This window comes from Chiloscyllium plagiosum, chromosome 31 (genome assembly GCF_004010195.1).
Source record: "Chiloscyllium plagiosum isolate BGI_BamShark_2017 chromosome 31, ASM401019v2, whole genome shotgun sequence".
Taxonomy (NCBI): domain Eukaryota; kingdom Metazoa; phylum Chordata; class Chondrichthyes; order Orectolobiformes; family Hemiscylliidae; genus Chiloscyllium; species Chiloscyllium plagiosum.
Window position 1 is genome coordinate 31,334,586 of NC_057740.1, and position 14,036 is coordinate 31,348,621.

A 14,036-nucleotide genomic window follows, 5' to 3' on the forward strand; every position below is an offset into this window, starting at 1 on the left:
ATTAAATATATGCAGGATTGCATCGATTTTACAGAACAGAACCTCGCCATTCAGCCCAACTGGTCAATACTGTATTTATGCTATACAGGTTCTCCCATGTTACTTCACTGAACCCTGTCTACAGTTTGTATTCCATGTCCTTCACGGATTCCACGAGCTTGCAGTTAAACGTACTTTTGTCATTGATCTCAAATCGATCCACTTTGTAGCAAGTTCCAGATTTTCATCACTCTGAACACATTAAGCGCAGTCATGCAAAGTATCTGCCTACCTGATGCAAAATCAAAAGAGGAAAGGTCAAAGAGGATTCATTGAAACTAATCACTGATAAACTCTATAATTTCACCGCACCACGATCCCCCAACATAAATCTTGGCTATATGGTTTGTGTCAATCACATCCTCTCACATCCTTGCCATAGTGATCCTCCACAAGTAATGTCCTTCATTCCCCTCATACGGTTGGGGATCAGACCAAACTCCCTCACAATATGTCCTAGCTTTTTCTCATTTTAAAAGGTAAGTGTCAGGTGTTGCACTCCAAGTGCAAGTCATTGGTCAAACTATCAGGCTTGAAGCAAAGCATACTTTATTCACACACTATTGTTAAAATGTAGACAAAATAAAATTAAAGAACAGGCTTAACTGTAATTCTATCAAATACTTCAAATAATAACCTACTCATTACAATGCAGTATCATCTCATAAGCACACTCTTGGCAAATGCAAATTCAGTCAAATAGGTTGTCTCACATGCAATTCTAGCAGCAGGAGGAGAACCTCAGCTTTTAGCTGTAGCAAAGGGGGGCACAGAGGAACAGACAGAGCGACAGACAGATGTAGTGGCTTTTACAACCCCAACAACTACTGAAAGCTTCACGAAAATCCTAGTTCTGTGGGATCTCGATCCAGCTACTTCTATTGTTCCAACTTTAAAGAAATTCCCAAGATATTACAAGGTGCTTACTTTATTGGCTGGGAACAGATTGCTTCACACTTCTGTCTCAACCTCCCTTCATAAAACAAAAAAAAGACAAAATACACCTCTTAAACCCATAAAATCACCACATGTACAAACCATTGGACAATTCTCACAGCTCTCAGTCACTCTCACTCTTTGTTGGAGAAGAGAGTACACAACTTGGTGAGAGGCAATGTCTTGGACAGAGTGTGAGGGGTTGGCCTATAAGTGACAGGCGCGTAGGTCAGTCACTGATGTCTCAGGCTATCATACCCCACTGGGAAGAAAACTTTGTTTCAGGGGGCTGCAAGGTGATGGAGAATTTACTGGAAGGTTCCCAGCCTCCCAAGGCACTGGTTCTCAAACAATGTCAAGAGAATTAATCGTTTGCCCAAAGACTGGTTTTCCAGATGGATCTCTCTCTACCTCAGAGGACCACATCGCTGCAGCGGTTGGTGATGTGATTTCTGCTCCTGGGTCTTGGTTGAGTTGGAAGGTGGAGTTGCCCAAGTTGTTCCCACACTGTGGTGAAGCCAGGAAAGAAAACTCAGCTGAAAGGGAGTGAAATATTCAGAAGGTGCCTATGAGGCTTTCAATTAGCTGTCATGGTGGGATCTCATTCTCTGAAGCAACAATAGGCTCAAACCTGACCAGGGCTAGAGCTCCTTGTTAAAGCTTTCCCAGCCTATCTTTTTCACAGAGGTGGCTCTTGGCTCTGTGCACTCACTTCAATATCCCTGGCAAGTCAATTCCACTCCATGGTGCACATTGGAAAGCAAGGAATGAATGGTTAAAACAGTTGCTCATTGCTTGATCATGGGGCTTACTGCCTGAACTTGGAACATGCACTGGGAAAGCCAGAAGACAACAGAAAGAAATTGGGTAATGATCCAACACTCATCCCAACCTTCACATCTCAGAACTTGCCTCCGAACTGGCTCGGAAAATTCTGCCCAACGTCTTGGAAAACAGGCTCCCAGATTTCTACATTGCTATGTCCATCTCAAAGAGTCCAAGCAGTTTTGACAAAATGGGGGCGTTTTAATGTGAATACCTGGATTTCACCACAAGACGAAGGAGTAGACGCAGGCTATTCAGTCCATTGACTGAATCCTTGAGCCTGTTCTGCCATTCAATATTATCCTAGAGATTGTACTCCACTCCATTTAGGAGCCTTCGTTCTGTATCCCTCATTATTTTTAACCAACAAAAATATAAATCAATCTTAGTGATGACATTTTCTATTGATGTGGTCACAGCAACTTTCTGGGCAGAGAGCAAATTCGAGATTTTCACATTCTTTCTGTGACAAAGTGTTTGTTGATGTTAGTCCTGAACAACCCAGTTCAAAATTGAAGATGACGTTTCTTTTCTGCACTCCTGCCTCTCTATCACCCTATCCCATCCCCTCACCATCTTAAAAACATCTCAATTTGACAATCTTCGATCAATAATTATTATTATTTTATTTATTGTCTCCAAAGAAAGCACGTGTCCCCTGTGTAACCTAACCCTGTAGTTAGGCACTTAACATACAGCCTGTGCACACTGATCACTTTCAATTTATAACAACATGAACCGCTATTGTGATGTAGACAAAAATGGCAGCTGATTTGCATTAATAGCATCATACAAATGAGGAGCAGTTAGTTTTCAGTGGGTGTTGGTTGAGAGTGAGAGAGAGGTATTGCCTGGTGTCATCTGCAGAACTGTCTAGATTACGCTATGGAAGCTTCCAGAGTTCAGTGGAACCGCTGGGACAGGCAGACAGGAACTCAGGGCACGGTTCATTCTGAGGAATGGCACTTCCCACAAGGTCACACTTTCTGCCAGTATTGGCCTGGCATTAGTAAGGTCAATCTTGGTGTGGCCTTGCCGCTCACAGCTATCCGAGTCAGAGATAGCAGCACGGTCTACTGAGTGAAGCTAACTTTGTCCCCATTTGGCAACAGAACCGAGCATTGGAGCAGCTCCTTCTGGTTAAAGTGGTTGAGCTGCTGACGCTATCATACCGCCTACTTGCACCTGTGGTTTCGGCGTTGTAAACTCACTCAAAACACTCCTATACAGTCAGCAGAGTTTATACAGACCAAAAAGTGCATGAAAAAAAAACAGCAGCAGCTTTAATTACACACTACCCACAGACCACAAACTAATCATGGCACAAACACATCACATAAGCAATTTTTCCTCAGTGCTTGTTTGCAGTCCAGACCAAAACTGACATCACCCAGCACAACACATACCAGCCTCCCCACTACTGAGCTCCAAGCCTGCCACAGTCAACGGTTAAGGCGTTCTGTTGTGACAAGTTAACCACAGCATCGACCTTCCCTTTGCCAGTCATGGGCGCAGGTCTGTGCCCAAAACCTCGCCTGGCTGGGAAAGGCCTCTGGAAAAATCACCTCAAGGGTCACTGCATCCAAGATTGCAAACTGGAATACAATGAAAAGCTAAAGTGGAGCCAAAACACAGTGCTGGGATATTACTCCGACCAAATAACAAACTGCTGCAGTAACTCAAGTTTTTGTTTGGACGTCATGGCGAATAATTGAGAGTTAGACAACCACAGGAAGGCAGACGGTGTTTAAATCAGGACAATTGCCTTGAGGCCCAAGCACCAAACACAGCCACTGATCCGACTGCAGATTTGGTTCTCTTTGGGCCTTTGATTCACTATTCTCAACCAGGGAAACATATTATAGCAATCCCTTTTCAAGGTTACGGCATCCCCTTCTACTGTTTGTTGATGGTGGAGTTTGCCTCTTGACTTTTCTGTCAAATCCCTGAAGCAACCAAAAATGCAATAGCTGCACACAGTGTGTCTGTCAGTCCCTGAAAGCACTAACACTACACTTTGCATTTGCATTAGCACAAATAGATAGATTAACATCAGTCATTTCAGCAAAAACAGTGTCTCACCTCAAACAAAATAAAACTACATTGGTTTTGCTTATGCTGGGTATCGGGTCCTTCGTCCTGGTGAGTGTACAAAATTCCATGCAAGGACTGCACAAAACACTACATAGGACAAACAGGAAGACAGCTAACGATCCGCATCCATGAACACCAACTAGCCACGAAACGACACAACCAGCTATCCTTAGTAGCCATACACTCAGATGACAAGCAACAGGAGTTCGACTGGGATAACACTACTATTATAGGACAAGCCAAACAGAGAACAGCCAGGGAATTCCTAGAGGCATGGCAGTCGTCCACAGATTCAATCAATAAGCAGATCGACCTGGACCCAATATACCGACCACTGCAGCGGACAGCTGGAACTGACAATCGGAAGCGGCAGATTCAAACCACTATAAATGCCGGAGGTAACATCACAGAAGCGCTTCACAGGAGGCTCCCAAGCACTGAGGATGTCACCTAGACAGGGGAAGAAACGTCTGCAACACAAATTCCCAGCTCGGCGAACAGAACCACAACAACTTAGATTGTTTTTTACTCTAGGTCAAAGGTGGCTTATTACAATTATTGAAAATTATGAAGGTGTTAGTTAGGTTGAACCCAGTGGAAAGACTAAAACTAGGGTCAATTAACTGAAGAATAGGCAACAGTACATTTGAATTCAGGAGAAACGGCAGCATTTGGACAGTAGCGAGAAGGTGAAACTTATAGTTGAGAAGAGCACAATAGACGCATCCAAGGGAAAACCAGATAGACACATTGTCAAAGGACTGATGGGTATGCTGAGAGATTTAAATGAAAATTAGAAAGACGAAGGCCGTGTTACGCATAAATACAATGTACCAAACAGCCTATTTCTTTGAGTAGATGTTACATAATTCATTAAACACATCAATATCATTGATAATACCACAAAGCCCAATTCCAATCAAGAGCAAGGGAGAGACTTCTGATTAGTTCAATTTAAAAATGTTCTGATAAATCATTGTCCTCCCCTCCAGAGATATGGGCTAACTTCTTGAACCACTGCAGTAAATGTAATAGATCATTTCAGAGGGCACCAATGGTCAGACACTGTGGGACTGGATCCTTGTACTGGTCAGATGAGAGATGGACACTATTATTCTGAACGACAAGAGGAAGCAATGTGGATTTTCAGTGGGAGCACAAGTAGGCCATTCAGCCTATCAAGTCTCAATTTGGTAACTTTTCTTGGATATCAAACAGATTAACTCCAATTGCCAGTGGGACTATTTTAGCCTCTTTGTTGCTAGTCCGGGAGCTGTGCTACAACGTGATCATATCTGACCATCTCAGAAAGGCAGCTGCCTTTATTGCTTTTTCAGTTCTGATGAGCCTGTTGCTTAGATGGCCTTTGCTGTTTTCACTTCAGATTTCTAATTTTGATTAATAATAAAAGTAGATAAATGTTTGCACGGTGTAGGATTTGAGCAAGGGTTAGGAAACTGCAGAGTGTATGGAAGGCGGCTTGGGGAGCTTGCAATGCCACTGAAAGACTGAACACACTCCTGAGCCATATAATTCAGTAAATGAACAATGCTGGTGAAACAGCGACAGAGAGGAATGCATAGGAAACGGTGTCTGTTCTGAACTTAACGGCCTCAACTCACAAAGTGGTTTAGTTGATTAACCAGATTTGTGAATGGGTGAGGACTAGCCAGGCGCAGGTCTAGCAAACAGCTGCCTTCCAGCCCCAGTTTAGTCCAACCAGGCCTGCTGCCTTTAACTGGATCCGTGCAGTGTCTGAAGCTATTCCTGTGGGATCCCTGTCACCAAAGCTCGAGATGGATGATAATCGGATGCAGAGACACATCGCAGCCTGTGACTGCAGAGTGCAGATAGGAGAGATTTGTGTCATTCTGGAAAAGGAAGATGCAATAACAGAGATTAATGGAGCAACACTATCTGCCAACCAACCACTTGGAGAGAAAAGCTTACCTGTTTGTGCATTTCAATGTTCAGGCCATAGGACATTTCATAGTACTGGAAAACAAAAAAGGGAAGGAGAGAGAGCATTAATGCTGGGAAACTGTGAATCTGCAGTTTGAAGCTCACATGGTTTTAATCACAGTGGAAGACGCCTTTCAGCCCCTTTAGTATATGCCAATGCTGAATACTCCACACTGCCTCCTTTCCTGTCAGTATATCCTCCTATTCTCATCCTCCTACATTCATGTATCCTTTGTCATTCACTCACTGCGTCGTTGATGAAATGGGAAAGCAGTTTGTTTATGAAGTGTTAATGGTAAAGGTATCAAGGCAAACAGAGCGATGTGAGGAAGGTGCTAATGAACCAGCCATGATCAAACTGGGACAGCAAGCTGGAGGAGAGATCGCAATCAACTTGATATCCAGAGTCCCAGGCTAAAACTCTAGAGACATGGATTCAAATCTCACTACAGCAGCTGGTGCAGTTTTAAATCATTTAATAAAATCTGAGTTCATCGAATGATGATCATTAAGCCATCATCAAATACTGTAAAAACCTACATCAGGTTCACTAATGTTCTTTAGAAATCAAAATCTGCCCCTCTTACCCAGTCTGTTCTGAGAGACCCCAGACCCATGCATTATGGCTGACTCTTAACTGCTCTCTGAAATAGTGTAGCAACCCACTCACAGTTCAGGGCAATTAGGCTTGGGCAATTAATACTTGTCTTGTCAGGGACATCCATATCCCATGACAGCATTTATTAACATTCTTACTGCTAATACTGTGTTTTCATTGTCACTTTCCCCCAAGAACTCTAATCCAACTGGAGGCCATTCTTATTTGGAATCCACTGATGTCTGTCATTTCATTTGGGTCCCAAAGCACATTCCTCAACACAGATTCCAATTCTCACCAGACACCAGGGAAACTGCAATCCATATATAAATAAAAGAAGAAGGATTTCTCTCTTCATGAAACACTGTTTGAAATAGTCAGGTTTCCCCCCAAACAACATTAAATCAATGAACGTAGCGGCTAACTAACATCTTGTAAAAGAAAATGGGAGCCTCATCAATAAATAAAAGGTCACCCCAGTCCGAATGGAGTATAGGGCTGCTGTCCGGTGAGGGGCAGCGGGAGGGGGAAGAGAACTTGTGCTGAGTTTAACCCGAGGGTCATCATGCCTCAGGTGAGGGAATGGTTGAGAAGGAGCATCCTTCATGGTAACCTCAGCCGATGTGGGATTTGAACCCATGTTGTCATCATCACTGTCACAAACCAACTGTCCAACCAACTGTGCAGCCAAATGAACCCCCCACTCATTAATACAGCGTCAAATAACAGCACTCACAAGGAGTACACCTCAGGAAATATTAGACATTGCCTATATTAACTTGGACAAATCATGGGGTTCAAAGTCCCTTGACAGCTGACAGTGGTTTCCCAAGATCCCCTCGCAGCAAATGGGCCAACATATCATGGAATCAACTTCTAAATGATTGGATGAAGAAAGACCATTGACCTTTTAGTCAGGACCTACTGAGCTGATATAGTGGACAACACACTCAAAGATGCCTTGATTTTCGCAATAAAATGAGATAGTGCTGGAGAAAAATCAACAGATCTGACAGCATTGGTGAATACAGAAAGTGTGTTAATGTTTCAAATCCAATATAACTCTTCTTCAGCAATCATTTCACAATGTACTCAAATGACAAACACAGGCCATCAGTGGTCATAAGGTCATCCGTGAGGTGTATCATTAAACAATGGCAATAAATTAATTTCTGCCATGTGGTGCTAGCATCTCTAACATTTAACTGACATCCGGATAAATGTGGAAAGGGATTCTTCTTTACTGCTAATTTTCCATTCACATTTTAAGGGATAATTTTCTCATCAGTTGCCACTTTAGGATGTGATGGAAGGGGTGATGGGGAAGAAGGAGGATTTGTCTGAAAGTGCTGACAGCAAAGTGAGACACAGAGGACAGAGTAAGGCAGGTGTCATGGGGCAGCAATCCAACAGAGAGATTATCATGGGGCTGGTGAGGAGAGTAGCCCAGATCCCACATTGGTTATGCATCCAAGCAATTTCATAGAGTCATAGAATCCATACAGTGTGGAAACAGGACATTCAGCCCATCGAGTCCACACCGACCCATCGAATAGCATCCCACCCAGACCCACTCCCCCAAACCTATCCCTGTAACCCTGCATTTCCCATGGTTAATCCACTTATTCTGCATTATACACAGATCTTTGAAAGTTGCCACCCAGGTAAATAGTGCGGTGAAGAAGGCATATGGCGTACTGGCTTTTATTGGTAGAGGAATTGAGTTCCGGAATACTGAGGTCATGTTGCAGTTGTAGAAGACTCTGGTGCGGCCGCATCTGGAATATTGTGTGCAGTTTTGGTCGCCATACTATAGGAAGGATGGGGAGGCACTGGAACGGGTGCAGAGGAGGTTTACCAGGATGTTGCCTGGTATGGTAGAAAGATCGTATGAGGAAAGACTGAGCCAGTAGCAGTGGTGGACTCTCCCTCATTATGGGCATTTAAGCGGGCATTGGATAGGCATATGGAGGATAGTGGGCTAGTGTAGGTTAGGTGGGCTTGGATCGGCGCAACATCGAGGGCCGAAGGGCCTGTACTGCGCTGTATTCTTCTATGTTCTATGTTCTCTGGACATTACAGGTAATTTAGTATGGCCAATCCACCTAGCCTGCACATTTTTGGATTGTGGGAGGAATCCAGAGCACCCGGAGAATACCCACACAGACACGGGGAGAAAGTGGAAACTCCACACAGCCAGTCACCCTAGGCTGGAATCGAACCTGAGACCCTGGTACTGTGAGGCAACAGTGCTAACCATTGGGCCACTGCGCTGCCAATTCAGAGCCCTCCCCACCAGTAGGTACTGTCTGAATACACACAGAGTAGATGAGAGGAAGGGATGGGGGGATGGGGCGGTGGGAAAAGAGTATGGATGTTGCTACTAACAGGGAGAGTGGACTGCCACTTAGCAGTATCCAACTCTAGCTCAATTTTAATGCGAGGGGAAAGGCAGTCAGCCCTTTGGACTGGACGAAGTTAATTTTCTCCCCCCCACTTTTTCAGGGGATTTGAGAGCTAATGCCACTCGAATTTCCCAACCCTTGTTGGTATGGGAATGTGTCACGAAGGCTTCTTAAACCTGTGTGGACTATGACCCAGAAGGTTATTGTATAGGGTAACTCCAGGATGTTGATGGCACTAACAAGGAGTGCCTAAGTGCTATGTACAAGTTTGGAAGATGTAAAACCTTAAAGTTGATGGTGTTTTTCTAACAGCATGAAACTAAGCATTCAGCTGACCACATTCTTCAAAATTCTCTGACATTTTGTTCAAGCAAGTTTGGCCTGAAGATTGTGCAATAGTTAAACAAGTGCGTTATCTTCAGCTACTGCCTAACAGATATTGCACACAAACCACCACATACAATGAGCCAACATTATCCATTGTATCACCATATAATTTGGGCGAGTTAAAGGATTGCCTGATGTGACACTAAACTGTACACAGATCAGCCAGTCTCCAGTATCGGCACCTCCCTAAGCAGAGCTCTGAGATGGCACCCAAGCCAATAGCTCCCTGCCCAGTTTCTCACCTTTGTAAGTGCATTATCGGCATTTTAACAACAACCTCACCAACCACCTTACCCAACCTCTTCCATCAGACACCCCTCTTCTTAGTTATGAAGATACCACAAAACTAAATCTATCAGTAAAGCCACCTGTTACATACTGTGTAGTGAACTGTCCAGCTTACAGCTCACCTTTCAGTCAACTGCAAGCAGCTTTCTTGTTTGACTCTTTGGGAACGCCTAGTCTGGGAGGAAGTTTACTGGAGGGCCTTAGAATATTCATGTTGACGAGATCTCAAATCGCTTCTACACCAGGGACCTCAGATATCCATTAAACTCCAGTTCTCCTTTATTCCCTGTGGCCTACAACATTAGAGATTTCTCAGCTCATTAGGACCCATTGCAGACTCTGCAAGACAGAGTCAACTGCAGCCCAGAATGCAGGGGGCGATGCCAGTCACCTGTAACTTCTTCACCAGCATGCCACCCTATAAATTAGAATGAGAATCCCTACAGTTTGGAAACAGGCCCTTTGGTCCAACACATCCACACTGAACCCCTCTGAAGAGTAACCCACCCAGACCCATTCCCCTACCATATGCTTACTTCTGACTAATACATCTAACCTACACATTCCTTCACACTGTGGGCAATTTAGCATGGCCAATTCACCTAACTGCAAATTGTGGGAGGAAACCTGAGTACCTGGAGGAAACCCACGCAGATATGGGGAGAATGTGCAAACTCCACACAGACAGTCGCCCGAGGCTAGAATCAAACCCGGGTCCCTGGCGCTGTCAGGCAGCTGTGCTAACCACTGAGCCACCATGCTGCCCCTCAGATTTCAATTGACAATCCACTTAACTGCTGCTCAGGGCACCAGAGACTGGAGCTGTGATCTAGATTGAAAGAGCTTCCCTTCTGAACTACACAGGTTTCAGATTCTTTCTCCAGTAGAAACACCGTGAAGGGAGCCCATACATCATAAACATCACACTACCTGCTGCTTTGGTGCATGTGCGATTATATCTCCAGGATATAAATAACATTGACTGGAATCTTCAATCACTAGTTTAAGTGAGATCACGGGGAGGAGAGGGTTTTGCTGGAATTTATTACTGGAATGGCTGGAAAATATTAACCAGTAATTCTTTGTTTTAAGGCAGCAATGCCTCCCAGCTGCTTGGAAATTATATTTACCCAGGACATATACAAAGTACTCTCTCCCTGGTCTACATTTGTTAGATTTTAAACAAAACAACAGCAGTCAAGTCAGCGCCAGTTACATTCCACTGGGAATTCTAGTAATGGAGATGGGGGTAGGACTAGTAACAAAGGAAAACAGAAGTTTGGGTAGTGAGAAAATACCACCCAGTGTCAAATTTTAAACTTTACAAACAGGAATATCCCCTGAAACAAGGAGGCTTTCAAAGGACCAATTACTGCAGGCTACCGGAAGTTGGAAATAAATCACAGGAAAAATAAAATACTGGAAGTTCAGAGTTGGTCAAGCAGCACATGTGGAGAATTCCACCGAGAATCAGGGATAGAGTCAGCACAGAAGAGGGCCATTCAACCCATCACACCTGTACCAGCTCCTTGAAAAAGAGCTGTCCAATCTTTTGCCAGTTTCCCATGACCCAACAAGTATTGGTCCACCAAAGTATTTCTCCAATTTCCTATTGCAGCCACTATAGGGTATGCTTCGACCAGCTTTTCAAGCAGTGCAACCCAGATCATGACTTACTAATCATTCTGTGATTTCTCATCTGCATTTGTGGCCATCAGGTGGCAGGGGTTCGGTTGGGTTTGGCCACGAATAGCCCACTCACAGTATTCAGTCTGTACATGCAGACAGGAGTAACTGGGTGAGACTTTGAAGATAAAGTAGCTCCAGCTAATCAAAGTAGTTCCAACTGCAGAACCCTCCCCCAAGCTTCAGGAGGTGAGGGAGGAAGGTGCAGAATATTGGAGATCTAAAGGCAAACGAACACATGGGTTCAGCTGGTCGTTTCTCCCAACAGCTCGAAAGGTCAACTCAGTCTTCATTTCCTTTCTACCTTATGCAGCATCTCCCACTGCTTCCTGTCCTATCCGCATTGAGAATGAAGACAGTAAGGACAATAGTAGAAATGCTAGATTGTCATTTTTCAATCGCATCACTTGTCTAATTGCAGTCTGACGTAGTAACTGACAACAAGAAATTTGATAGTTACAGCAATCAAGTGAAATTTGATGTACAGCATATTGTTTTAACAATGGAATGTATTATATTGCAAATTTCTTTACGATTGCAACCATAGGGGCATTTCTCGCTGACTGGCCTTCATTAAAGTGTTTCAAGTCAATCACACTTCACTGTCAAAAGAACAGAGGGCATGTACAAAAGCCAGCCATTTCTTGGCATTATTGTCTGATCTCCATGACGTGGTTCCTTCCTCAGAGAGGGGAACCATGGCAATTTGCAGAAACTATCCCTCCGCTTCCCCCCCCCCGACAAAATTAGCCTCAGATGGTGACAGGAATAACATCAATAACAACTTGCATCGATCGAGAGCTTTCACATGGAGTACACTTGGCCAGAGGCTGAAACATAGATGAACAGGAGAATGAAGTGGTCGGAAAAATGACTGGAATGGGCATTCGAAGCTTAATGAGTGGCATAGCTCTGAATGTGCACTGTTACTGGTAGAACAGAGGGGAGAGGGAGGGGAGTGAGGGGTCAGGGGGCAGAGGCTGCAATCAAAAGATTGAAGAACACAGGCCAGAACTCCCTCAGGCTGTCAGGCTACTGACACAAGAGATAGATTTGCAAAAGGAGGTTGAGATTTCTGGAACCTGTAGGGATAGTGATAATGAATAAAGTAGGATATTAAGAGGCAGGACAAATATTTGTACAGAAGTCACAGGAGAGCAATTGGCAAAAGAAAGATTCGGATCCTGCTTGATTTGTACTTCTCCCTTGCCTATACGACCGCAACAGTGCAGACTGGGATTCAAAGCCCAAGATTTTCTGGTGTAAATGGGAGAAATAGTCCTGCAAACTCATTAACCCAGTGAGCCATGAAGGAAGTCACCTTTCACAGATGCGAAGTACTGATCGCATCATTGGAAACTGACTCAGAGGATGAATTAAGCAGCACAGTTCCAGTGGCTAGACTGCTGTAGCCTCTTAAACCCCAGATTATCTGTACTTACTTCAATTCCACTCCCTCATACTGCCAGATCGAGTCTCTCCACAGATGACAATGCTTCAGAAACAATATTTGTGTTACAGAAGCTAACTCCAGAAGCTTGGTTGGAATTCTTAGTTGCAAGTCAGCATTGGAAAAGTCACCCTTGCTGTTCTGTTGCTGTACAATTAGACTAGTGCAGGCTGCATTTAAGTCTTAACAAATTACGAACCAGCAACATGACTTTGTTGTAAGCCCTGCAGTAATATCATGATGCAACAGCTACTTCGACATAAGTACATGATATACTGCAGCCCAGACACAGGCTTTTTCAGCATTACAGGGCTCTGCAAGTGTTTATATTCCACCCAAACCTCCTCCCATCTCATTCGAATTAGCAAACACTTCCACTCCTTCACTTGTTGCTCCAGCATCTTGTGCACAGTTTTTGTAGCTGGCCACCAGCAATGGTGAGCCCAGTAAGTTTGGTTCAGCTGAGGGAGAGGTGAGTGTGCCGGAGTTAGTCCTGAAGCCACCTGGAATGGAAAGGAGAACGTGAAGAGGAGTACGGGTTTTTTCCGAATCTGGATCTGGGAAGAGGAGAGAGAGGGGAAAAAGCTAATCCCGCTCACAAGAGGATTGAGAAACTTAAAATGTTTCGCAAAAGCAGCATGAAAATTACTTGTTTTACTCAACGAGTAGTTATGGTCTGGAAGTGTGGAGGAGGGTGGTTCAATAGAGACATTCATGAGGGTATTAGACGTTTACTTAAAATCAAAAGAGTGCATAGGGTTACAGAGCAAAGGCAGGAGATTGGCACAATGGGTCAAATGGCCTCTTCCTGCTCTGTAATAATTCTGGTATTCCATCATATCCATGTCAGAAAACTTCCTCCTTCTGGTTTTATTGTTGAGAGAAACAAAGCAGAAAGCCAGGACACCACTTTGAAATGGCCTGTTTGTTGAGAAGCCTATCAGTTAAAAGGAGGAACTCAACCACAGTCATGAGGTCAGCCTTTCATTATCGTCCTCCTTTGGCAAGAACACTGTGTCCCCTCTTATTTCGGCTTTGCATAATGCTACCGCATAGTTTTCACATTAATAACCATTAGCGTATGTCATTACTGAGGACGTGTAATTTCCTGTGGGAATCTCCACCCTATCCAATCATGAAATTGGTAGGGCTGGGTGAGAGTTTATGATGAGTTTGAGGACAGAACTGTGCCTCCATAGAACAATGATCACACTGTGCTCCAGCCACAGGAATGAGAAACTGAGGGACAAAACATTGCAGAGAAAAAAAGTGACCGCTCCAATAGAGTTTAGCTCTCCCGTGTAAGACCTCATGGGTAAGGTACCCAGTTAACTTTAAAAATGTAGGTAGGGATTTCAAGATGAGC

The 14,036-nt window shown here is 44.1% G+C and overlaps 1 protein-coding gene across 8 annotated transcripts in view; it reads right to left on the bottom strand.

Moving 5' to 3' along the window:
• LOC122565381 (transducin-like enhancer protein 4) overlaps nt 1-14,036 on the bottom strand; it is a 212,787-nt gene that overhangs the window by 167,267 nt on the left and 31,484 nt on the right. For 7 of the 8 annotated variants that reach the window (XM_043721306.1, XM_043721301.1, XM_043721304.1 and 4 more), the window contains exon 4: nt 5,845-5,889. In XM_043721306.1, coding sequence (XP_043577241.1) covers nt 5,845-5,889 — 45 coding nt within the window. Of the gene's footprint in view, nt 1-174; nt 272-5,844; nt 5,890-14,036 lie in introns of those variants that run through there. The other variant, XM_043721307.1, reaches the window with a different exon arrangement.